Raw genomic sequence first — 24,213 nt, 5'->3', positions numbered from 1 at the left:
ATTCTACATCACTGACAAGCACCACTCAGCCCATACTCTACACACAGACCGGTGAGGCCTAACCAATCAGAGCTGCAGTAGGCCTATATGCAAATAGACCATTGCCATATCTGTGCCGTTCACTTTGAACTGGACTGTGTTTACAGCATGAGTGGTCTTGAGTAGATGCGCTTGTTTTGAGATCAAAGCGAGAGCTGCATGTGTGTACATTTGTTTATATCCTTTGCTAGTTAGTGATTTATTAGCTAAGTTATAGATCATTTATAGTTAACAATGGGGGAGTGATTGCTCCCTACAAGAGCACAACACTTGTGCATTTCTAGACATCTTTGAAAAGCCAGTCTGGTAAAGATCTTTGTTATGTCTTAAAGGGGCAGTGTTGTATTTTGAGGCATGCTTAAATAAGCTAAGTAGCCAATAGGCAGAGAGTAGCATAATTTGTTTGATTCTTTGTAATAATGGAATGAGAATAATAATGCATTTTATTTTGTAAAGTAATTTCTTGCATCAAACACAACATTTTCAGTCACCTCATCTGAAATACAAGTGGATAAACAGGTTAATGTCAAGCCCTGTATATTTTTTCAAAAGTCTGATGGAATGTAGGCCTACATTGGACACCACACATTGGCTGGTACTGTAGACAATTATAGAACAGCTATTTCCATGATAAAATGTTATGGGATGCATTTTCTTCATTGTTTTTGATGGTAGGCCATTCTGGTAGGCCTACATTATGACCAAATAGCCACAGTAGCCTACTTGACCACTGTCTGAAACTGTAACTTAAAGCGGGTAAAACCTCAGTGTTCACAGTAAACGTGTGCTGGAAGTTACACAAAATGTTCACAACATTTAAGTTTGCGCTCAGCAGGCCTGATATTTTTTCAGTGCTGAAATTGCTTTGAGGGAACATTGCCCATAACATGATGCAGCAAAATATGAAGAGTGGTACTGTCACGGTGCTGACTTTTGCCCGTAGCCTGCAGCAAAAGCCTCTATCCCGTCCTCTGGCTAGGCAGAGTACTTTAGGATTTTAGTTACTTCGGTGTAACGAGGGCCTAGCCGTGCGGCCCTACCAACCCTTCTATGTATTCGTACTGGCCCTTCGCGTGAGTTGGGTTTGTTCCCTCGTTCACGTTGTCACTCCCTTATTTCCCCGGTCTAGTGTGGGGCCTTGGATAGATGAGTACTTTATTACTTTATGTTTATAGATTCTTCCTATACTCCCTTACCTTGTGTCTTCCTCTCTTCTATATCAATACCTAATAACTAATCTTCCGTTAGTTATTATGCTCGTCAGCTAGTAGTCACTTGGAAACTAGTATTGTTATATGTTTGACTTTTCCAAAGATATATTATTGTCCACACAATGAAATATTCTTTAGTGATATCACTTTAACCTATAACCCAGGGTCACTTTCCGTTTAGCGAGAGTGTCAAAGGCGTTTACTCTCCGGATAGTTTCTCTGGCCTAGTTGTCAAAGTTTCAAGCTTTTATTAAATCACTCTGTTTTTTGTCTTATACACGTTATTACAGCTAAATGGTTATACAGTCCTAATACATCAATAATGCTCAATCAATCCTTAATGCGTTATGCTATGCCAGATACTATTGCAAATATAATCAGCTTAAACACTTCTTATAACTCTTAAACAAAGCAAATAACAATATATTTACCTTAAAGCTCTATTCCCTTGGTCCTTCCCGAAACTGGTGTCTATAAGAGTAATATTGGCAGCCTCTGCTGTGTATAATATTTCAATCTCTTATTGTCTCCAAATTTCTTATGGTTACACTTTTCACTGCCTGCTGCCTAGATACTGACCCCTTTTTGATGACCCTTGGCTCTCTACGAGGCTTACTTATATCTGGGCTTTTTCAATCCTTCAAACTGAAATTGTCTCTGGTACTCCAAAAGATAGAACTTGTTGCTCTCCAGGAGATTTCTCTCCTACACAACCGTGTCCTTTTACTCTTTTTAAATGGAGTGGTTTTCCAGGATACAACACAATTTTCAAGATGTACCAGTCAATATATTGCTCGTGCCTCAATGTCAAAGTAGTCAATACAAGCAGAGTATAGCAAAGAGTAGTTTACCTTGTCTGATGATTCTCTATGATATCCAAATCATGTAGAGCGAGGATCATGCCCTAGGCACTGACCTCTCCTTCTTTTATACCTCTCTTAGACACTCAGTTTGGGGGAAGACACTTGGGAGTGCAATCAATTTGTCACATTGTGCCACTACTACTTCTCTTGTAGTTGCTACTACGACTTCTCTTGCAATATACTCAAAGTTTGGTGGGACTCAGTCCAATGTCAAGTCTTTCAGCACTGATGCCCAAAAGTCTTCTTCTGCTGGGGCTTCGGTTTGGTCGAGCGGTTCATACCACTCTCCCGCAGTCTTCATGCTGATTGGTTCTTGTTTTATGTCTAGCTCTTTTAGGTCCTGTTCATTTGGCTCCCCCTGCTGGTTTATTTCCGTTGTGGCAGTTCCCTCCTGCATTCCCCAGTCAATAGTTGGTCCTAGGGCCCATGAGTGTAGCTCTGGATCTGGCCCGATTTCTAGGGGAGGGGTCTGATCTCTTTTACTTTTCGCTACAGTACTCAGTGATGGATTTGAGAAAAACATAACAGTTTGTATTCAGGACATAAGGTTCATTTATTTGCTGTTTTACTTTAGTGCCTTATTGCAAACAGGATGCATGTTATGGAATATATTTAATCTGTACATTCTGTCCTTTTCAGTCTGTCATAGCTACAATGTTGTAGATCCATCCTGTTTTCCATCACACTCATTAAACTCTGTTTTAAAGTCACCATTGACCTCATGGTGAAATCCCTGAGTGGTTTCCTTCCTCTCCGGCAACGGCGTAAGGAAGGAGGCCTGTATCTTTGCAGTGACTGGGTGTATTGATACACCTTCCAAAGTGTAATTAATTACTTCTCCATGCTTAAAGGGATATTCAAATGTCTGCTTTTTTAATTTTACCCATCTACCAATAGGTGCCCTTTGCACCTATTGGTAGATGGGTATCTGTTTGAATCTGTGCTTGAAATTCAATGCTCGACTGATACCTTACAGATAATTGTATGTGTGGGGTACAGAGATGAAGTAGTCATTACAAAATCATGTTAACCCCTATTATTGCATACAGAATGAATCCATGCAACTTATGACTCGTTATGCATAATTCCACTGTGACATTATGGGATATTGCTTGTAGGCTCGTGACACAATCTAAATTCAGTCTAACAACATGGGAAAAGTCAAGGGGTGTGAATACATTCTGAAGGCACTATTTTTATGTTAGTCAAAGAAGTTTAGAAGTTGAAATTGAGCGTAGTAGTGACTGTATGCACTATGAAAGTGACACAGCATTTAAGGATGTAACCTTATAATTTTTGTAGGCTTTTTGAATGGTCTTCAATGTAGAAAAAATATTTGGCAGAAGTAAATTCATTCACACAAAAAAATATAATTTGATATCCTAAACGGCCTCGTTTTCACATTGTATTTTTAATTGTCAAACCCATCAAAAATATTAAGGGGACAAGACCCAGACGTACGATGACTCCACAGCGCAGCGTTTTACAGTAGTGGGATAGTATCCTTTAAATGATAGTCACCCTAAATTAAATATAACGTAGCCCCATAATGCACTATGATATAAAGGACTTCATTTAAATACACAAACAAGTAATTTACTATTTACCATGTAGCCTAATTAATTAGCCATGTATTTACCATGTCAATTGGCTGTAGGACTATCCACTGATCTCCAGTCCCACTAAGCTCTCTCTCCCTCTGCGTGTCTTTCCTCTGCTGCACTCTTGTTCTGTGGTCCTGCTGCATCAGTGTGTTTTTTCTCTCTCTGTCTCTCGAGGAAAGGAGAGCCACGGGAAGCAGGCGACGACACGGATAAGTGATATTAAAAAGTTGTACGCAAGCAACCTATTCGAGTCGTCTGCGCGTTTTAAAGTTTGAAAAGCCATTCAATCTTAAAAAGGGATTTAGAAGGAGTAGCTTTCCAAAGAATAAGATAAAGGTCAAAGATCAGGAATGTGACTGAAGTCACACTAAAATCTCTTTATTAGACAGAAATATACACATTTAGAGAAGCAGATATTTAAATGTTAAAATGTTTGACTTCTTCAGGCTGTTTCTCGGGATCCCCTCCTCTCTCTAGGTGCAGGTTGTTGTAAGGATATTGTTTGGGTGCCTGGAATAGAGAACAGGGATGACCTAACAGGGGGCATCAGACAGGATGTACCTGTTCACCTTTCCTACAGAAGAGGACATTTGAAGACCTTTTTACTTTTTAAAAACAGGTGTTTGGTGAGTGTGTGAGGTGCTCAATGGTCTCCCATAAATACCAGAAAGCTATCATAAGATAGGAAATGAAATGGCAAAATATAGTGGAATATGATAATTGCGCTTCAGTTACCAATGCATGTCTTCACTCTATTGAATTGGTAGCAGGGCAAGGAAACAAATGAGAACACTAACAGCAGTAGCATCATCTCCGTGTACACCCGTCATTAAACTGTATTCAGGGATCAGATCTGTTGCTCCAACTGTAAAATCCAATATTAGTGTCCACGGGACAGATATGAGGGGTAGACCCAAAGGCTGTTATTGGATAAGTCCTTTTCAAATCCAGATGTCATAGTAAAAAAAAAGGTATTGAGATGGGAAAGGGTTTCAATACAACAGGAAAGCATATAATTACATTATCTTCTGGTCTGTGACATCTTAGGGGTTACAACGGCGATTACAACGGAGACAAAAGACTGATGCTTTGCTCAATGCAATACTTACCACAGGCTGGTAAGATGGAAACTTCTCCCCAAAGTAGAACATCAGCAGCATGAATCCAACGAAACCAAACAGATGTTTGCACATGGTGTGCCAGTCCACAGGGCTGGGCGACGTGTCCACTCGATTCCTGATGAACATGTCAAAATCCCAGTGGATCTAGAACAAAAACATGACAACAGGGGCGAGAACCCACTGTAAATGAGTCCGGGGGGGGGGGAAATACATGAGCAAACAATGATTCATAACTTAAACACATTCATGTACTGCCATTTCAAATGTCTACGTACATAAATGTACACAATACTTTACAGTAAACAGGTGGCGTACTGTGTACAATATACAGTAGGGCTGTAACGATACCAGTATTGTAATATTTTCCCCATGGCAAAACATTTACACGAAGCAGCGCAAACTCTTTGGTTCTTTTATAAAACCTGCTTTGTGTCAAATGTTGTGTGCTATAGCTTGGAAAATAAATACAAAATGTGACTCTGGGTAACATGTTTGTTTCCAACATTAACGCTGTTTTCCTAAATTAGTTAATCCGCTTTGTGTTGTTTTCTTGCCGCGATACTAAACAAGTATCGGGATACTGGTATTGTCCCAGACCTAATATATAGTCTTATTAGTCAGTTGTGTAGTCACGATACTTGTAGGTAGATGTCTTTTATTTTTAATATTCACTGAAAAATAAATAAACCAAACATGCAAAGATTTGACTGAGTTACAGTTCATGAGGAAATCTGTCATTGAAATAAATTCATTAGGCCGTGATCTATGGATTTCACATGACTGGGAATACAGATATACATCTGTTGGTCACAAACACCTTTAACGAAAAAAGGTTGGTGTGTGGATCAGAAAACCAGTCAGTATCTGGTGTGACCACCACTTGACTCATGCAGCGCGACACATCTCCTTCGCATAGAGTTGATCAGGCTGTTGACTGGCCTGTGGAATGTTGTCTCACTCCTCTTCAATGGCTGTGAAAAGTTGCTGGATATTGGCAGGAACTGGAAAACTCTGTCGTACATGTGGATCCAGAGCAACCCAAACATGCTCAATGGGTGACATGTCTTGTGAATATGCAGGCAATGGAAGAACTGGGACATTTTCAGCTTCCAGGAATTGTGTACAGATCCTTGTGACATGGGGCTGTGCATTATCATGCTGAAACATGAGGTGATGGCGGCGGATGAATGGCACGACAATGGGCCTCAGGATCACATCACGGTATCTCTGTGCATTCAAAATGGCCATTGATTAAATGCAATTGTGGTCATTATCCGTAGCTTATGCCTGCCTGCCTATACCATAACCACACCATGGGGCACTCTGTTCACAACAGAAAACCGCTCGCTCACACAACGCCATACTTCACCCTTGAAGAGCACACCTCCCCCTCTTTCCCAGTGGCCATCTGCCCACTGAAGTCAGTTACGACACCAAACTGCAGTCAGGTCAAGACCCTGGTGAGGACAACAAGCACGAAGATGAGCTTCCCTGAGATGGTTTCTGACAGCTTGTGCAGAAATTCTTTGTTTGTGCAAACCCACAGTTTCATCAGCTGTACGGGTGGCTGGTCTCAGACGATCCCGCAGGTGAAGAGGCCGGATGTGGAGGTCCTGGGCTGGCGTGGTTACACGTGGTCTGCGGTTGTGAGCCCGGTTGGAAGTACTGCAAAATTCTCTAAAATGACATTGAAGCGGCTTATGGTAGAGAAATTAACATAACTCCGGTGGACATTCCTGCAGTCAGCATACCAACTGCACACTCCCTCAAAAATGGAGACATCTGTGGCATTGTGTTGTGTGAAAAAAACTTTACATTTTAAGTGGCCTTTTATTGTCCCCAGCACAAGGTGCACCTTTGTAATGATAATGCTGTTTAATCAGCTTCTTGATATGCCACACCTGTCAGGTGGATGGATTATCTTGGCAAAGAAGAAATGCTCACTGACAGGGATGTAAACAAATTGATCAAAATTGGAAAGAAATACGCTTTTTTTGCATATGAAACATTTGTGATGTTTTATTTCAGCTCATGAAACCAACCTATTAACATGTTGCATTTATATTTTTGGTCAGTGTAAGTATTGTGAGATCTGATACTGTATCTTGACAACACTATTAGTCAGTCAGTGTGTAGAAATATACCCCACGTCTATCTTACCGTCTCTCCCCAGTTCCTCCTCTATCTTACCGGCTCTCCCCAGTTCCTCCTCAGGTCTGGATGGTCCCAGGAATACCAGGGGTCTCTCTCATGCTGGGATCTGTCTGGCAATTGTGGGTAGTCTCCATACCTACAGAAACACAACAGGAAAAAAAGTGTGTGGGTGAATAACCTTAGGTAATGCACAAATCCTTAAACGTTCAACTCCCATTGCGGTCCAATATTTGCTCTCATACCCTATATATAGTGCATCCCATAGGGCTCTGGTCAAAACTAGTGCACTATGTAGGGAATTGTATACCGTTTGGGATGCAGAGCCTCAGTCATTTCAGTGAGTTCAACCCACAGGTTGAATTACCAAATCAATTTGCTAGTTGTCTGGTAAAGGAACATAGCTCCTGCTGTAATGGGGTGGTGTATCGATGACAGGAAAACAATGGCATGTGTGTCCTTCCTTATCCATGGTACCCCGCGTCCTTACCCCTCGCCATTATCCGGGATTGGTTCATAATCCTCCACCCTCATGTTGTACTTCTTTGCTGCAGCTGCTCTCTCCTCGGGCGTCTTGGGGTATGGCCCTGGCAGCATGCCCTTGGAAGGTCCAGAGGCTATACAACATTTGGAAAGAAGTCAATACAGTACCATTTATCCCCATGATCAACCAGAGAGTGTGATTGTAGGCTAACTAGCCATTTGAGAGTAACGTTAGGAATTGCTTAAAAAATATATATATATATATATATATATATATCACAGTCGTGGCCAAAGGTTTTGAGAATGACACAAATATTAATTTTCACAAAGTTTGCTGCTTCAGTGTCTTTAGATATTTTTGTCAGATGTTACTATGGAATACTGAAGTATAATTACAAGCATTTCATAAATTTCAAAGGATTTTATTGACATTACATGAAGTTGATGCAAAGAGTCAATATTTGCAGTGTTGACCCTTCTTTTTCAAGACCTCTGCAATCCGCCCTGGCATGCTGTCAATTAACCTCTGGGCCTCATCCTGACTGATGACAGCCCATTCTTGCAGAATTTGTGGGTTTTTGTTTGTCCACCCGCCTGGTTGGGAGAAGTTGCTCTCGAAGGATGTGTTGGTACCATTATTTACGGCTGTGTTCTTAGGCAAAATTATGAGTGAGCCCACTCCCTTGGCTGAGAAGCAACCCCACACATGAATGGTCTCAGGATGCTTTACTGTTGGCATGACACAGGACTGATGGTAGCGCTCACCTTGTCTTCTCCGGACAAATTTTTCTCCTGATGCCCCAAACAATCGGAAAGGGGATTCATCAGAGAAAATGACTTTACCCCAGTCCTCAGCAGTCCAATCCCTGTATCTTTTGCAGAATATCAGTCTGTCCCTAAAGTTTTTCATGGAGAGAAGTGGCTTCTTTGCTGCCCTTCTTGACACCAGGCCATCCTCCAAAAGTCTTCGCCTCACTGTGCGTGCAGATGCACTCACACCTGCCTGCTGCTATTCCTGAGCAAGCTCTGTACTGGTGGTGCCCCGATCCCACAGGTGAATCAACTTTAGGAGATGGTCCTGGCGCTTGCTGAACTTTCTTGGACGCCCTGAAGCCTTCTTCACAACAATTGAACCGCTCTCCTTGAAGTTCTTGATGATCTGATAAATGGTTGATTTAGGTGCAATCTTACTGGCAGCAATATCCTTGCCTGTGAAGCCCTTTTTGTGCAAAGCAATGATGGCGGCACCTGTTTCCTTGCAGGTAACCATGTTTGATAGAGGAAGAACAATGATTCCAAGCACCACCCTCCTTTTGAAGCTTCCAGTCTGTTATTCGAACTCAATCAGCATGACAGAGTGATCTCCAGCCTTGTCCTCGTCAACACTCACACCTGTGTTAACGAGAGAATCACTGACATGATGTCAACTGGTCCTTTTGTGGCAGGGCTGAAATGCAGAGGAAATGTTTTTTGGGGATTCAGTTCATTTGCATGGCAAAGAGGGACTTTGCAATTAATTGCAATTCATCTGATCACTCTTCATAACATTCTGGAGTATATGCAAATTGCCATCATACAAACTGAAGCAGCAGACTTTGTGAAAATTTATATTTGTTTTGTGTCATTCTCAAAACTTTTGGCCACGACTGAGATATCTATATATATAGATATCTCTCTCTCTCTCACACACACACACACACACACGCACACGCACGCACGCACGCGCGCGCGCCTAGCGTATGTACTTGCACAAGTTATCCAAAGACAGTAACGTTGGCTGGCCAGGTAACCGTGTATGGGATCTAGCCTAATATTTGATCGTAGACAGCTAGCTACATACTACTGAATGAAGCTTTTACCAACGTTAGTAAACCACTGAACAAGATGCAGCTCAGTTGTAGGCAAGCTAGGCTAGCTCAAGGTTAGCGACACTTTGCCTGGCATGTTCTAACTTCCATTCCAACTTGATGCAGGCATTTTGCATTTCTACAACGATATCGCAAAAACCATAAAGATCCATGAACCAACCTGCTCTGACTTGAGAGAAAAGCGCCGAGAAGCCTGTCTGTTTCCCCTTGGAAAGAGCTCGAGCCCAATTTCTGAAACCCACGGCAGCCATGTTCAATTGTTGCGGTGACATTGAACAGTGAAATACGCATGCGTCCGGTGATAACTACGGGAAATCCAATGTTTTTTTTTTTTTTTCTCTCTCTCTCTCTCGTCGCTTCTTCTTCTTTGGGATTTGGTTGGTGGATTGCATCCAACTTGAAGGTGCATACACTGCCATCTACTGTACTGGAGTGTGAAGCTAGTCACAGTAAACCTACACGGCGGGCGTCACAAACACTAGGAATCTTCAACTTCAATCGCTCCATCTCCACACTTAACGCTACCCCAGAAATCACTCCTTTCAACGGTGTCCTGTTCCTAAGAGCAAATCAAGAAACAGATCTTGACTCAAGTTGCGTGACACGGAGCGTCTGCTCCCTCTGATCAGAAGAGACACACAAAAATATCACAAGTCCACTACTAGTTTATTTCATCCTTTCTCACCCACCCTGAAAATACAAATGGATCCGCCAAAAGGCAAGCGTCCACTTTCTCCAAAAATGTCACTCCTACTGGACCAGATTCTTCTTTATTCAAACTCGGCGGTCCTCACCATACTGCATCCTCCCTCTCAGGTTCCATCTCTGACCTACTGGAGGACGGATCCCTGTTTTTACACATGATGCCAAGCTCCCTCAACCACACCACCTGCCACCGCAGTTAATTCAACCTCACTCTCGTCACGTTCAATTTCCTTCTGTAGCTTTTCCAAAGGTTCTGTGATATCCTCCATTCCATATTCACTCAAAACATATTCCACTTTTCTTCCTTGTCTACCATCTTACCACCTTAAAAAAGGGGGTATTTTTTCAGAATAGCAGTCTCTTTGATCAGAAAAACGTCAAAGTATAGAAACGTCAAACATAAAACAATCCAAATAGTGAATTGTATTTTATCCTCAAACATCCACAGTGCTCAGTTAAATTGTGTATATTCTTTGGATATTGTATATCCTTCCATACAAGTAGGTTTGAGTTTATATGCAGCTGGAGACTTGGGTTTCTCCTACTGTAGCCTACAAATGTTGTTTTAACAATGTTAAACAATTAAATGGACAACACATTTTAAGATTTCAGCCAAAAGATTTATTCACTTCCTCTGTTTTGCAACAATAACAAAAGGGAGTAATTAGTTATATTGAGACCATAGTGATAGGCCTACTGATCACCAACAGGGGCTGGAGGGATCTGATATTCTGAGTGAATGCACTGAAACTCAGAGTCCTTCTCCCTTCCTCATCAGATCCAGCTCAGCTGCATTTAGTCTGCATTTACTGAGGGATCGTCACTCTGCCTCTGCTGATGAAGGACCCACTTTCTTGACAACCATAAAGGGAACAGATGACTCCATTTATAGTAGGCCTGCGATGTCTTTCTCCACGTTCTCAGTAGGGCCATGAAGTTCATAACTGGGGAAAAGGAGAGGCTATTATAGAATAGGACATTAAGTATTTTCAAATCTTATTTGTACATTAATGAATGAATGAATTATATGAATGAATGCATGAACTTACCGCCTGAAAGGCGCCCCATCAGAATCGATTAGAAACTTCTCAAAGTTCCAGCGAATGTCATTGACTTTGATGGGTGACCAGTAGAGCCTCTTTATATCTCCTATGACAGGGTTCACATAGGGCAAAGACTCCTGTTGTACAAGACATGAACAAATGCTGTTAGTGAGGTCTAATGTCCATAAGGTATTCAACTTGCCCCCAGAGTGCAGTACATAATAGTGCATAAGGACATGTCAAATATACTACCTTGAGATAGGCGAAAAGAGGTTCTTCGTTCAACCCATTGACCTCGATCTTGCCAAACACAGGGAACTTGGGGACAAACCCCCCACCTGGCCTTACATACTTGAGAAGGTTGAGTGTTTCATGATTTACCTCTGAAGAAACAACAACAAATGTAACAGACCAGTGAGCTTATTAGTTCTGAAACAGAGGCATTCATAAAACAGACTGGTCTCGTCATCACGCATGACAAACAAGCATACTATTTAACTTGGCAAGTCAGTTAAGAACAAATTCTTATTTACAATGACGGCCTACCCCTAACCCGGACGACAATGGGCCAATTGTTCGCCGCCCTATGGGACTCCCAATCACGGCTGGTTGTGATACAGCCTGGAATTGAACCAGGGTCTGTAGTGAGATGCAGTGCTTTAGACCACTGCGCCACTCGGAAGCCCACACATGAGCGCTTTGATACTTAGCATTACTCCTAGAGACAAAGTAGGCCTATAAGTTACAACAGATCAAAAACCTTTATTGTTATTTCAAAAAGACTCTCTTACCAGGTGCCTGAAGACCAAACTGATTGCAGGAGAATCCCAGGACAGTGAAGTTGAGGTCACCAAACATTTCCATGAGTGCATTCATTCTGTGGTACTGTTAGATGACACATACAATTAGAACACCACCTCAACTTTCCCCTTGGGCTGACTGTAGAATATCTCTAATACTACAACACAATCAAAAGTTCGGTCAATGCCAGCTGACCAGCATGAGGCTTTTAGCCTGTATAGGCTAGCACCATGAATCATCGTTAGCCTACCTCCTCTATTGTTGACCCTCAGAAGGTGGCCAGGTTGACAATGAGGAGCACCTTGCCCCTGTAGATACTGAGAGGAACGCTCTGACCGTCCAAGGTCTCAGCGCTGAAATCATAGATTGATTTAACGCACGCCATTAGACGTTATACTTCTTCTTTAGCTTGTAGCCTATATCCAGAGCAGAGCAGTCAGTCAGCGGTGGGTATTCACCTAGCCACCCTGTTGGTCCTCCTCATTCAGAGAACCATAACTATAGGCTCAGCAATTGTTCAGCATGGTTGACTCCATTGTGTCGCTGCATGCTAAGAGATGAATTGACAGGATGGTTATTTGTTCAGCAGTTTGCATGGGTATGCAGATCATGTTAGTGACAGTTAGTCATCGGTTATCTCTCATTATTCACTTGACAGGTATGTAAAAAAAATCTATGCATATATTGGAAATACTGTAGAACCATAGTAAACTAATATTGGTGCTGTTCCTGGGGTCACTATAGGACATGTGATCTATTTTACAATAAAAAGAAAGTACTATATCGTCAGATTATTGATTATTTTGTACATGGTAGAGAATTAAGTATGATCAACATAGCCAAAGCTTAGATGGAATTTAATATTTAATTAATTGAGCCTGTTGGTTATTGCTGTGTCAATGCTTGGCCTATACCTTTTGTTTGCCATACATAATACATTGCATTTGTAGAACACTTTTCATTTTTCTGACATGAATCAAAGCTCTTCACATTGTGAGCAACCATTGGATAATAAAAAGTATTCCTTCTGATAAAGAACTGATCAAGTCATTCCTACAGTTGCCAATATGACAAAAGAAAAGCGATGCTTTTCCTTATTTGGAGCGGTTACAGCAAATATATTATTCCTCTCGTGTTACAGACATTGACCAGGGGTGCGTATCGGTAAAATCCACAGGCGTCGAACGCTCGGTCGTATATTTTTACCAAAACATCGCACATACTTGTCAAAGACCATCAATAATTACTCCAATGTATTATTTTTCTCAGCTTTATTTCTCCCAAAACAAACACATTTACTGAGATATAGATTCCCTATTCCTACGCAGAGAGGTTGACTCTGCATTCTGGAACGTACCCAGTGTACGAACCCGGAAGTTTGGGAATACAGCCATAAAAGCTGTCGCTGAGCCAGAAAGCTTCAACCAAGGCTCATAAGATAGCCAACAAACTGTCGTTGTACATGTAGCTATCTCGCATATTTCTGCGGATTCAAAATGGATTCGGAAACAGAGTGTTGCAAGTATGTATTTTGTAAGCACACATGTATTTTTGTTTTAATGTTACAAAAAAAACGTCAGCAGAACTAGCTAGCTAACCGTTAGTTACCTATTCTTACTACTGTAGCTTGCTGCGGCAGTTGGAGAATGCATGTCCTGCGCTGTCTTGCAGAATCATCACATTATGCATTACGGTTGAGCTAGCTAGCTACATATCTAGCCATCAATCTTTGTAGAGCTAGTTCGAACGCGAGGCAGACGTTGATGTGTGACTGCTAAATTTGTCCATTAATAACTTGTTCATCAGTTAATCAAGTTTGAAATGTCTGTTGGCAGATGTCACCTCTTGGATTTGCCCTGGGAGGATGTGTTGGTAACACACATCTTCTGCTACCTGCCATTACGCCAGCTGGTGCGGCTACAGAGAGTGAGCAAGCAGTTCTATGCCCTCATCCAGGTGTACCTGGCCAACTGTCGCACCTTTGACCTCACACAGGTAGGCCACACATGATCCATTCTATTTATTTCAGGATTTCCTTAGTTTCTTGTACTTAAATGCTCATAAACTGGGTATTAGGCTAAATAGTTTAAGATCACACTCCTGTAATGTTCACAGATAGGGCCTAGCCTTCCCAAGGAGGCATTCTGCAACATACTAAGGGACAACAAAGTCCTACAGAACTTGTCCGTCCAGAACTGCTCCGATTGGGTGACTGACACGGAACTGCTGCCTGTGATTGGCCAGAACCAGCACCTGCTGAGAGTAGACATGAGGGGGTGTGACCGGCTGACCCGTCACTCCTTAGTAGCCGTGTCGTTGAGCTGCACACACCTGCAGCACCTGGGCCTGGCCCACTGTGAATGGGTGGACAGCCTGTCCATACGCAGCCTGGCTGACCACTGTGGGGGCCTGAGGTCCATCGACCTGACCGCCTGCCGCCAGCTCAAAGACGAGGCCATCTGCTATTTATCCAAGAAGTGTCTGAAGATGAGGTCGCTGTCTGTGGCGGTCAACGCCAACATTACAGACGTGTCTGTGGAGGAAGTGGCCAAGAACTGCAGGGAGCTGGAACAGCTGGACCTGACAGGCTGCCTGAGGGTTAGGAACGACTCCATCAGGTACTGTTGTTTTGATACACTGACTGCTCAAATCATTGGTATCATCTCTCTCTGTGTGTGTTTGTTTGTTTGTATTTTGCTAATATGCGTTATCTATATACTAGTCAGGTTTATATACTATTTAGGTTCTAGTCAGGTTCATATACTTAGTCAGGCTCGTATACTAGTCAGGTCTGTATACTAGTCAGGTTAATATACTATTTAGGTTCTAGTCAGGTTCATATACTTAGTCAGGCTCGTATACTAGTCAGGTTTATATACTATTTATATACTAGTCAGGTTTAGATACTAGTCAGGTTCATATACTAGTCAGGTTCTAGTCAGGTTTATATACTTAGTCAGGTTTATATACTTAGTCAGGTTTATATACTTAGTCAGGTTTATATACTTAGTCAGGTTTATATACTTAGTCAGGTTCATATACTTAGTCAGGTTCATATACTTAGTCAGGTTCATATACTAGTCAGGTTCATGTCATGTTCCACCTGTATGTCTCGCTCTGGGCTGACATTTTACAGTGACATTTGTCGTGTCTCTAGTATAATTAAATGAGATGACAGGCTATTTTATCAAATCGATTGATTACCTAACGTTTGACGAATAAACTCTTAAAGGTCTGAAGATCTTTTATATCAATAGCAGTCGATTATTAATCGTTACCTTATTCAGTCTCATCTGAACATCATAAAATTCTTGGTTATCTTCACGAACCCTGGCTAACAAGTTGAATCAGCAATACAGTAATTGGCTAAATTATTTATTTACTAAATACCTAAATAATCACATAGAATTACATAGGATGGATCATACATCGATTACTAATCATGTCATAAAATAATAAGTCCCTAGTGGACGAAACCGATATGACGGCTGGTTACACAAAGAAAGGGGCTTAGGTTTGAATGAAAGAGCGGGATCTGGTCTCATGTACATTTCGTTATGTAGAGTGAATATTCAACCATTCGCAACCACAGCTCACGCTGGGGTTTCCTTAGTCTGATGTGAATTGGGTCACGGGGGCTTTATACTGGGGAAGAGAAGGGCATGTTTCATCCCTCTCCAACCAATGTCTGTTCAGTTGGGTGTGGCCACCGAGTGAGCATAAAATGACTTATGAAAACAATTTTCTCATTTAGAAAGATAAAATTACATTTAATATTTTCACAAATAGTTTCAATTTAAACATTTAAATTGCATAACAATTCCATGTGAATCTGATGACTAGAATGTGTAGACTTTCCAAGATATAATTTATGCCGTCCTATCATCAGTATTAATGTCTCAGAAGACAACTGATTTGACATCATATTCTTTAAGTAACAACGGACACTTTCAACTGGTTGGATTACAGAAATATTGTTCCATTCCCCAACCTTTTGATGTTACCATGCTATCTCTATGTTACAGAAAGGCTTCCCAAGAGTCCATTCTGTAGAGAAAAGGGGAAAGGTATTTATGGTGGGGGGGGGTCATAAACCTCACCCAACAGGGTAACGTCATGACACGTGTTTTAGATCTGCGATGGCACACCTGTAAGAACCCTCTTCGTGCTGTGTCCAAGACGGTTGCAGAGTATGTCCTGCTCCAGCTTGCTTTGGATGAAGGGGAGACTGGCACTCCTACTTTGATAGTCACTGGTTAACCTGTCCTCACACCTTTTGGTCCTGCTGTGTGTGTATGTGCAGGACTGTTGCAGAGTACTGCCCCAAGCTGCAGTCTCTGAAGGTGAACCACTGTCACAACGTGACTGAGTCCAGTCTGGACCCCCTGCGGAAGAGGAACGTTGAGATTGACGTGGCGCCACCACTACAGAGGGCCCTTGTGCTGCTGCAGGTATGAGGGCGAAGGACACACTCATGTACAATTATTACTGTCATTTATAACACAACAATTCGTGTATTTGAATAATCACATATCACCCCCCCCAGTTTTAACACTTAACATCCGGCGTCCTATACATTTAATGTGAAGGGCTGAACACACAGCGTCTTGTATTGTTTCACTGAGGCATTGATGAAAGCAATTGTACTGTAAGGACCATACAAAACAAAATGTCCATCTGAAAGGATATGAAGTATCATCTATAATGTATTGTTGTTCTCTGTCTATTTCCCTGGTGATACTGCAGGATGTGGTGGGGTTCGCTCCCTTCATCAACCTCCAGATCTAGGCTAAAGTACATCTGTATTACTCATCCAACCAACTGGAAACAGGTAGGCTAGCTAGGCTAAAGTACATCTGTATTACTCATCAAACCAACTGGAAACAGGTAGGCTAGCTAGGCTAAGGAACATCTGTATTACTCATCCAACCAACTGGAAACAGGTAGGCTAGCTAGGCTAAAGTACATCTGTATTACTCATCCAACCAACTGGAAACAGGTAGGCTAGCTAGGCTAAAATAGATCTGTATTACTCCTTCCAACCAACTGGAAACAGGTAGGCTAGCTAGGCTAAATGACATCTGTATTACTCCTCCAACCAACTGGAAACAGGTAGGCTAGCTAGGCTAAAATACATCTGTATTACTCCTCCTTCCAACTGGAAACAGGTAGGCTAGCTAGGCTAAAATACATCTGTATTACTCCTCCTTCCAACTGGAAACATGTAGGCTAGCTAGGCTAAAATACATCTGTATTACTCATCCAACCAACTGGAAACAGGTAGGCTAGCTAGGCTAAAATACATCTGTATTACTCATCCAACCAACTGAAAACAGGTAGGCTAGCTAGGCTAAAGGACATCTTTATTACTCATCCAACCAACTGGACACATGTAGGCTAGCTAGGCTAAATTACATCTGTATTACTCATCCAACCAACTGACAACAGGTAGGCTAGCTAGGCTAAAATACATATGTATTACTCCTCCTTCCAACCAACTGGAAACAGGTAGACTAGCTAGGCTAAAATACATCTGTATTACTCCTCCTTCCAACCAACTGGAAACAGGTAGGCTAGCTAGGCTAAAATACATCTGTATTACTCCTCCTTCCAACTGGAAACAGGTAGGCTAGCTAGGCTAAATGACATCTGTATTACTCATCCAACCAACTGGAAACAGGTAGGCTAGGTAGGCTAAAATACATCTGTATTACTCATCCAACCAACTGGAAACAGGTAGGCTAGCTAGGCTAAAATACATCTGTATTACTCCTCCTTCCAACTGGAAACAGGTAGGCTAGCTAGGCTAAAATACATCTGTATTACTCCTCCTTCCAATTGGAAACAGGTAGGCTAGCTGACGCTTCTCAGAATCAGCTAAATATTTGAATCTTTTTGCTCTAAATACCTGTTTAGGTGTGTTCCTATGTATTCATGCAGTATGAATGTTATGTAACTACAAATCTCCTGAAGTGTGCACTTGTTCACCACTCCCCATATATAAAGTATTGGATAGGTGTAGGTACGGGCTAGACAGTTTCCACAATGTTTATTATACCAGTAATTACCAGTAAATGCAGTGCATACTTAGGGACAAAGGACAGAATATTGGACTCTACTTTAATGTTCTGCAGTCTATGTAACCAGCGGTATTGTTTTTTTGCAGGTTTTCCTCCACTAGGAGAATGACCTGTTTCAATTGAAACACACCCTGTGTGCTGGGACGTCAATTAAGCAATTCAAGGACAAACAAAAACGGATGTATATGGGAAATATATTGTAGAACTTGTCTCTTATTTATTACAGTGATGTTGCAGATTATAATTATGCACTTAGGAAAAGACTGAAGGAAGCCATGCACTTTTCAGTAACGCTGTCATGAGTCCAAAAGATTCCTGCAGTATTTATTTGTATTTCATCACACCCTAACAACACTTTAGATGTTCTTGTGATCTATAGCTTTAGAAAAGGACCATTCCAACCAAAGGAGAAGACGTAAATATAAGAGCATATTGTTGAGTTTTTGTGTGTTTATTGACATGTTACTCTGCTAAATGTATGATACATACACCTCTAAATGTTTCATTCAGATTAGCTAGGTGAACTTTTTATATTAGGTAAATAAACGTTTTATATTGTGTGTTTGCATTGACCTTACATTGACTGAAACTATGCTCTTACAATATCCTTTTTAATGGTAGTTGAGCTGATCAGTTCAGGCCTGGCCCACCATTTTGTTAAAATGTCATTTTAAAATGTTGTAAGAATCTGGATACCATGATCTTGAAATCCTCCTTTTGCCTGTTTACTTCAGGAAATCTGGTTTTCCATTTGAACGTCTGAAAACATGTAAGACTAGTTGTAAAACGACATTAGTTCCATAAGCTTTCTCATATGGTAGGCTATGAAGAAGGACACATTTCTGTTTGTTTTTTCAATAGTCACATATTACAATCCCAGTTTTACATCTTGGAAGAAACATGAGAAGAACTTGCAGTGTAAAGTACATTTTAATGTGATTGGCTGATCACCCCACATTGTATTGTTTCACTGAGGAGTTGCAGTATTGAAACCAGTTGTATTCTATGTGTAATGAGGAGCATCCAATCATGGAATATAAAGTTCTATCTATAACCTATGAGCTTTGTCTTGCTAGTTATCGTACTACATTATCTCTGGGTGGCAGTTGGAAGGAACAGGTCTTCTCTTTGTGTAGACATAACATTACAACCAGAAGGAATGTTCTCTTCCTGTAACAAACATATGCCTGTACATGTGAACTTCAAGTGAAATGGTTTGAAAACATACTTAAATTCAGGCATGGAAGGTGCCACTGTACTTCTAATTATCCCACAATGCTTCACTGCGAATTGAGAAGTGGGTATTTTTACTGTCACAGTACTCAATCTCCTGACTGTTAATGCACCAGGCTGGGAGCAACACAGGGTCAGTATTACAGCCTTACCCTTGTAACAGTTTAGGGGTTAAATGCCTTGCTCAAGGCCACAATGGCAGTAGGGGATGGAACCAGCCCTGTGCCTGTTGTCTTTTAAATGCTGTGCTTGATTTAGCTTGCCTGGTGCAATGGAATAGTCCCAAAAGTGCAAACCCCACTCACCCATATGGCACTCAAGACAGGCTCAAGCAACAGGCTGAATGAAATCAACTTGAACTTTAATACTGTTGGTCCTACTACAGGAACCCTCACATGCTGACAGCTCTCTGACTAGCTGGAGGATCCAGTGTTACACCTCCTCACAGTAATATTATGCCAGTAAATATCTGAAGGCAAGTGCACAAACATACAGAGACAGTCCTGAGGTAACCAAATACTGTATATGAACAATGTTGTGTATTTTGAAGTGTTCTTGTGGGTTGGCTAAGGCTTAATGCCCGAGGAGGCAGAGTAACCTATTATGCTTTTGAGAATAGAATGTTGATGCCTGGACGATGTAGAAATGATATATGTCTAAACTGCATCTTCCCAATGCGTAATGTATATAGGTTACATCGTGCCTACGTTGGGCAGAGGTTTGTGTGCTGTCTGGGATCAGGTATCAAATCAGCACGAAATGACAGGGGGTGAATATCATTGAAAGCACATAGAACATCATACATATTTATTGCCTGATGATCTTCCTTGATTTTGGGGTCGGCAGGTAGCCAAGAGGTTAGAGCATTGGACCAGTATCCGACAGGTTGCTGGATGAATCCACGAGCTGACAATAATAAAAATCTGTCGTTCTGCCCCTGAACAAGGCAGTTAACCCACTGTTCCTAGGCTGTCATTGTAAATAAGAATTTGTTCTTAACTGACTTGCCTAGACTGTGGAGTTTTTCAGGATAAAAAAATGAACAGAAAGGAGCTAAGCACAGCCAAAGTCATAGAGGACAACCTGATTCAGTCTGCTTTCCACCAGACACTGGGAGATGACTTCACCTTTCAGCTGGACAACAACCTAAAACACACATCTACACTGAGGTTCTATACCAAGACGACATTGAATGTTCCTGAGGGGACTAGTTACAGGTTTGACTTGAAAATATATGGCAAGACTTGAAAGTGTCCATCTAGCATTGATCAACAACCAACTTGACAGAGCTTGGAGAATTTTGAAAAAAGAATAATGGGCAAATATCCAATCCAAGGCTCTTAAGACTTACCCAAAAAGACCTGCGGCTGTAATTGCTGCCAAAGGTGATTGTAACGTATGTTTTTTCGATGTGCTACAGGCCAGAACAAGCCTGTTTGACATGTTGTTTTGCATATGGATGTGGATTCATCTGGATCATAACAGTCTTCTAGGGTTGTGATGACAGAGGCTGTGGTCATAGAGCTGTGTGGTCTTCAGTGTGCTGGGAACATGGTCAATTAAAGACCTGTTGTGACGTTAACTCATTTATTTATTCATCACTTTGTTCATCTTACCAGGTTGGTGGTTTACTGCAAACTAATGATATTGTCTTATATTGGTTTATCTTGTCAGAGAACACACTGCAGGTTTGATATAACAGTTACACCAGGTTGTCTGGACCAGAACACACTGCAGGCCTGATATAAAATGGCGCTACAAGATGGCGTAGCAGTCAGACGTCTTTGTCTTGTCTCGTCCCATGTATATATATTTTTATATATTTTTCTTCACATTAAAAAAAATATTTTTCCTAAACCTCAACTTCAAAATACTCTCCCGCAACCCACCTCACCCAATGTGGTGTGGATCTGTTTTTTTCTAAAGTATTTCTATTTACCTCCGAACTGGAATACCTCAACTGAAGCTAGCTAGCTAACTAGCTACCAGCTATCAGTCAGTTAACCACTGCTAGCGGTCATCAGCTAACCTTTAGCTCGGAAAGCTCTCGCCATTTCGTACAACACGTTTCAAACCAGAGCATACCAGACCTATTTTTCTCTCCATATCTCCGGATTCCTGCCGCAAACTCTGAACCTTTTCATCTGGATCATCGCAGCTAGCTAACCGCAACCCGGGTTGACTACTCCTGGCTAACGTTTCCGTCCCGGAGCTAGCACCAACTAGCCTGGAGCTAGGCCATGCTAGACCCATCTCCCGGCTAGGGCTCCTGGGCTACTCCTGAAGCCCACTCCTCGGCTACAATATCCGGACCCCTTCTACTGCCGGTATGGGGCACGGAACCCCGCCGATCCTTCACGACTGGAATACCGACATAATCTGCCCAAGGATCCCAACAGGCCCCTCAGGCGTGACGTCCCCTGAAGGCCCATTCTACTAACCGCGGCCTGCTAGCTATCTAGAGCATATTGGACTGTTAGCTGATCCATCGGCCAGTTTCTTGGACCACTATACCCATTTTGCCAATTGGACTTGGACCCCTCTGCTACTTGGAACCCTACTAATTCCACGACTGGTCTATCGACATCACCGCACGAGGAGGAGAAAACAGACTTTCCCCCATCGCGACGTCCCTCTAAGGCCCTTATGCTAGCTTGCTAGCCCCAGCCTGCTAACTGCTAGCTTGCTAGCCCTGGCCTGCTAACTGTCTGAATCGCCGTGTCCCCAGCCAGCCCAACCACTCACTGGACCCATACGATCACTTGGCTACGCATGCCTCTCCCTAATATCAATATGCCTTGTCCATTACTGTCCTGGTTAGTGATTACTGTCTTATTTCACTGTAGAGCCTCTAGCCCTGCTCAATATGCCTTAACCAACCATGTTGTTCCACCTCCCACATGTGATGACATCACCTGGTTTAAACGTCTCTAGAGACTATATCTCTCTCATCATTACTCAATGCCTAGGTTTACCTCCAATGTACTCTCTTCCTACCATAACTTTGTCTGTACATTATGCCTTGAATCTATGCTATCGTGCCCAGAAACCTGCTCCCTTTTCTCTCTGTTCCAAACATGCTAGACGGTCAGTTCTTATAGCCTTTAGCCGTACCCTTATCCTACTTCTCATCTGTTCCTCTGGTGATGTAGAGGTTAATCCAGGACCTGCAGTGCCTAGCTCCACTCCTACTCCCCAGGTGCTCTCATTTGTTGACTTCTGTAACCGTAAAAGCATTGGTTTCATGCATGTTGACATTAGAAGCCTACTCCCTAAGTTTGCTTTATTCACTGCTTTAGCACATTCTGCCAACCCGGATGTCTTAGCCGTGTCTGAATCCTGTCTTAGGAAAACCACCAAAAACCCTGAAATTTCTATCCCTAACTATACAATTTTCCGCTAAGATAGAACTGCCAAAGGGGGCGGTGTTGCAATCTACTGCAAAGATAGCCTGCAGAGTTCTGTCTTACTATCCAGGTCTGTACCAAAACAATTCGAGCTTCTACTTCTGAAAATTCACCTTTCCAGAAACAAGTCTCTCACCGTTGTCGCTTGCTATAGACCACCCTCTACCCCCAGCTGTGCCCTGGACACCATATGTGAATTGATTGCACCCCATCTATCTTCTGAGCTCATGCTGCTAGGTGACCTAAACTGGGACACGCTTAACACCCCCTCAATCCTACAATCTAAGCTTGATGCCCTCAATCTCACACAAATTTATGAACCTACCAGGTACAACCGCAAATCCGTAAACACGGGCACCCTCATAGATATCATCCTAACTAACTCGCCCTCCAAATACACCTCTGCTGTTTTCAGACAAGATCTCAGCAATCACTGCCTCATTGCCTGCATCCGTAATGGGTCTGCGGTCAAACGACCACCCCTCATCACTGCCAAACGCTCCCAAAAACACTTCAGCGAACAGGCCTTTCTAATCGACCTGGCCGGGGTATCCTGGAATGACATTGACATCATTTCGTCAGTAGAGGATGCCTGGTTATTCTTTAAAAGTGCCTTCCTCACCATCTTAAATAAGCATGCTCCATTCAACAAATGTAGAACCAGGAATAGATATAGCCCTTGGTTCACTCCAGACCTGTCTGCCCTTGACCAGCACAAAAACATCCTGTGATATGCAACTTTTCAGGGAAGTTAGGAACCAATATACACAGGCAGTTAGGAAAGCTAAGGCTAGCTTTTTCAAACAGAAATTTTCATCCTGTAGTACAAACTCCAAAAAGTTCTGGGACACTGTAAAGTCCATGGAGAATAAGAGCACCTCCTCCCAGCTTCCCACTGCACTGAGGCTAGGAAACACTGTCACTATCGATAAATCCACAATAATTGAGAATTTCAAGAAGCATTTTTTTATGGCTGGCCATGCTTTCCACCTGGCTACCCCTACCCCGGTCAACAGCCCTGCGCTCCCCACAGCAACTCGCCCAAACCTCCCCCACTTCTCCTTCACCCAAATCCAGATAGCTGATGTTCTGAAAGAGCTGCAAAATCTGGACCCGTACAAATCAGCCGGGCTAGAAAATCTGGACCCTCTCTTTCTAAAATTATCTGCCGAAATTGTTGCAACCCCTATTACTAGCCTGTTCAACCTCTCTTTCGTATTGTCTGAGATTCCCATAGATTGGAAAGCTGCCGTGGTCACCCCCCTCTTCAAAGGGGGAGACACTCTAGACCCAAACTGCTACAGACCTATATCTATTCTACCCTGCCTTTCTAAGGTCTTTGAAAGCCAAGTTAACAAACAGATTACTGACCATTTTGAATCCCACCGTACCTTCTCCGCTATGCAATCTGGTTTCAGAGCTGGTCATGGGTACACCTCAGCCACGTTCAAGGTCCTAAACGATATCATAACCGCCATCGATAAGAGACATTACTGTGCAGCCGTATTCATCGACCTGGCTAAGGCTTTCGACTCTGTCAATCACAACATTGGCAGACTCAATAGCCTTGGTTTCTCAAATGATTGCCTCGCTTGGTTCAACAA

General features: G+C 42.3%; 3 protein-coding genes across 3 annotated transcripts; 1 reads left to right on the top strand and 2 right to left on the bottom strand.

Annotated features, from left to right (window-relative positions):
• Positions 1 to 4,060: 4,060 nt before the first annotated feature.
• Positions 4,061 to 9,651, bottom strand: ndufb8 (NADH:ubiquinone oxidoreductase subunit B8). The gene is made up of 5 exons (XM_038960201.1): positions 9,501 to 9,651; positions 7,480 to 7,606; positions 7,029 to 7,128; positions 4,827 to 4,982; positions 4,061 to 4,227 (listed from the first exon to the last, which is right to left on the bottom strand). Exons 1-5 carry the CDS (start codon positions 9,610 to 9,612, stop codon positions 4,135 to 4,137), a joined length of 588 nt encoding a protein of 195 aa, XP_038816129.1. The 5' UTR covers positions 9,613 to 9,651; the 3' UTR covers positions 4,061 to 4,134.
• A 1,280-nt stretch (positions 9,652 to 10,931) lies between these two features.
• LOC120017882 (glutathione peroxidase 6-like) lies at positions 10,932 to 11,964 on the bottom strand. The gene is made up of 4 exons (XM_038960835.1): positions 11,880 to 11,964; positions 11,341 to 11,471; positions 11,095 to 11,225; positions 10,932 to 10,989 (listed from the first exon to the last, which is right to left on the bottom strand). The coding sequence occupies exons 1-4, from the start codon at positions 11,962 to 11,964 to the stop codon at positions 10,932 to 10,934; spliced, it is 405 nt and encodes a 134-aa protein (XP_038816763.1).
• Positions 11,965 to 13,279: 1,315 nt separating this feature from the next.
• On the top strand, positions 13,280 to 19,025 carry LOC120017880 (F-box/LRR-repeat protein 15). Its single transcript, XM_038960834.1, has 6 exons — positions 13,280 to 13,411; positions 13,725 to 13,884; positions 14,005 to 14,507; positions 16,193 to 16,340; positions 16,636 to 16,720; positions 18,056 to 19,025. The coding sequence occupies exons 1-5, from the start codon at positions 13,386 to 13,388 to the stop codon at positions 16,675 to 16,677; spliced, it is 879 nt and encodes a 292-aa protein (XP_038816762.1). The 5' UTR covers positions 13,280 to 13,385; the 3' UTR covers positions 16,678 to 16,720; positions 18,056 to 19,025.
• The last annotated feature ends 5,188 nt before the right edge of the window (positions 19,026 to 24,213 follow it).

Source organism: Salvelinus namaycush, chromosome 22 (genome assembly GCF_016432855.1).
Source record: "Salvelinus namaycush isolate Seneca chromosome 22, SaNama_1.0, whole genome shotgun sequence".
NCBI classification, from domain to species: domain Eukaryota; kingdom Metazoa; phylum Chordata; class Actinopteri; order Salmoniformes; family Salmonidae; genus Salvelinus; species Salvelinus namaycush.
Note: the sequence above shows the minus strand (reverse complement) of the source record. Positions and strands in the feature narration are given on the sequence as shown.

What these genes read in the sequence shown, in the direction of transcription:
- ndufb8 (XM_038960201.1), bottom strand. Translation starts at nt 9,612, where the DNA reads ATGTCACCGCAACAATTGAACATGGCTGCCGTGGGTTTCAGAAATTGG. An exon ending in TTTCTCTCAAGTCAGAGCAG is followed by an intron (nt 7,607 to 9,500) that starts GTTGGTTCATGG and finishes AATGTTGTATAG; the next exon opens with CCTCTGGACCTTCCAAGGGC. An exon ending in TTCCATCTTACCAGCCTGTG is followed by an intron (nt 4,228 to 4,826) that starts GTAAGTATTGCA and finishes TCTCTATTCCAG; the next exon opens with GCACCCAAACAATATCCTTA.
- LOC120017882 (XM_038960835.1), bottom strand. Translation starts at nt 11,964, where the DNA reads ATGAATGCACTCATGGAAATGTTTGGTGACCTCAACTTCACTGTCCTG. An exon ending in GTTTGGTCTTCAGGCACCTG is followed by an intron (nt 11,472 to 11,879) that starts GTAAGAGAGTCT and finishes TTGTTTCTTCAG; the next exon opens with AGGTAAATCATGAAACACTC. An exon ending in GATGGGGCGCCTTTCAGGCG is followed by an intron (nt 10,990 to 11,094) that starts GTAAGTTCATGC and finishes CCTTTTCCCCAG; the next exon opens with TTATGAACTTCATGGCCCTA.
- LOC120017880 (XM_038960834.1), top strand. Translation starts at nt 13,386, where the DNA reads ATGGATTCGGAAACAGAGTGTTGCAA. An exon ending in GCACCTTTGACCTCACACAG is followed by an intron (nt 13,885 to 14,004) that starts GTAGGCCACACA and finishes TAATGTTCACAG; the next exon opens with ATAGGGCCTAGCCTTCCCAA. An exon ending in GTTAGGAACGACTCCATCAG is followed by an intron (nt 14,508 to 16,192) that starts GTACTGTTGTTT and finishes GTGTATGTGCAG; the next exon opens with GACTGTTGCAGAGTACTGCC.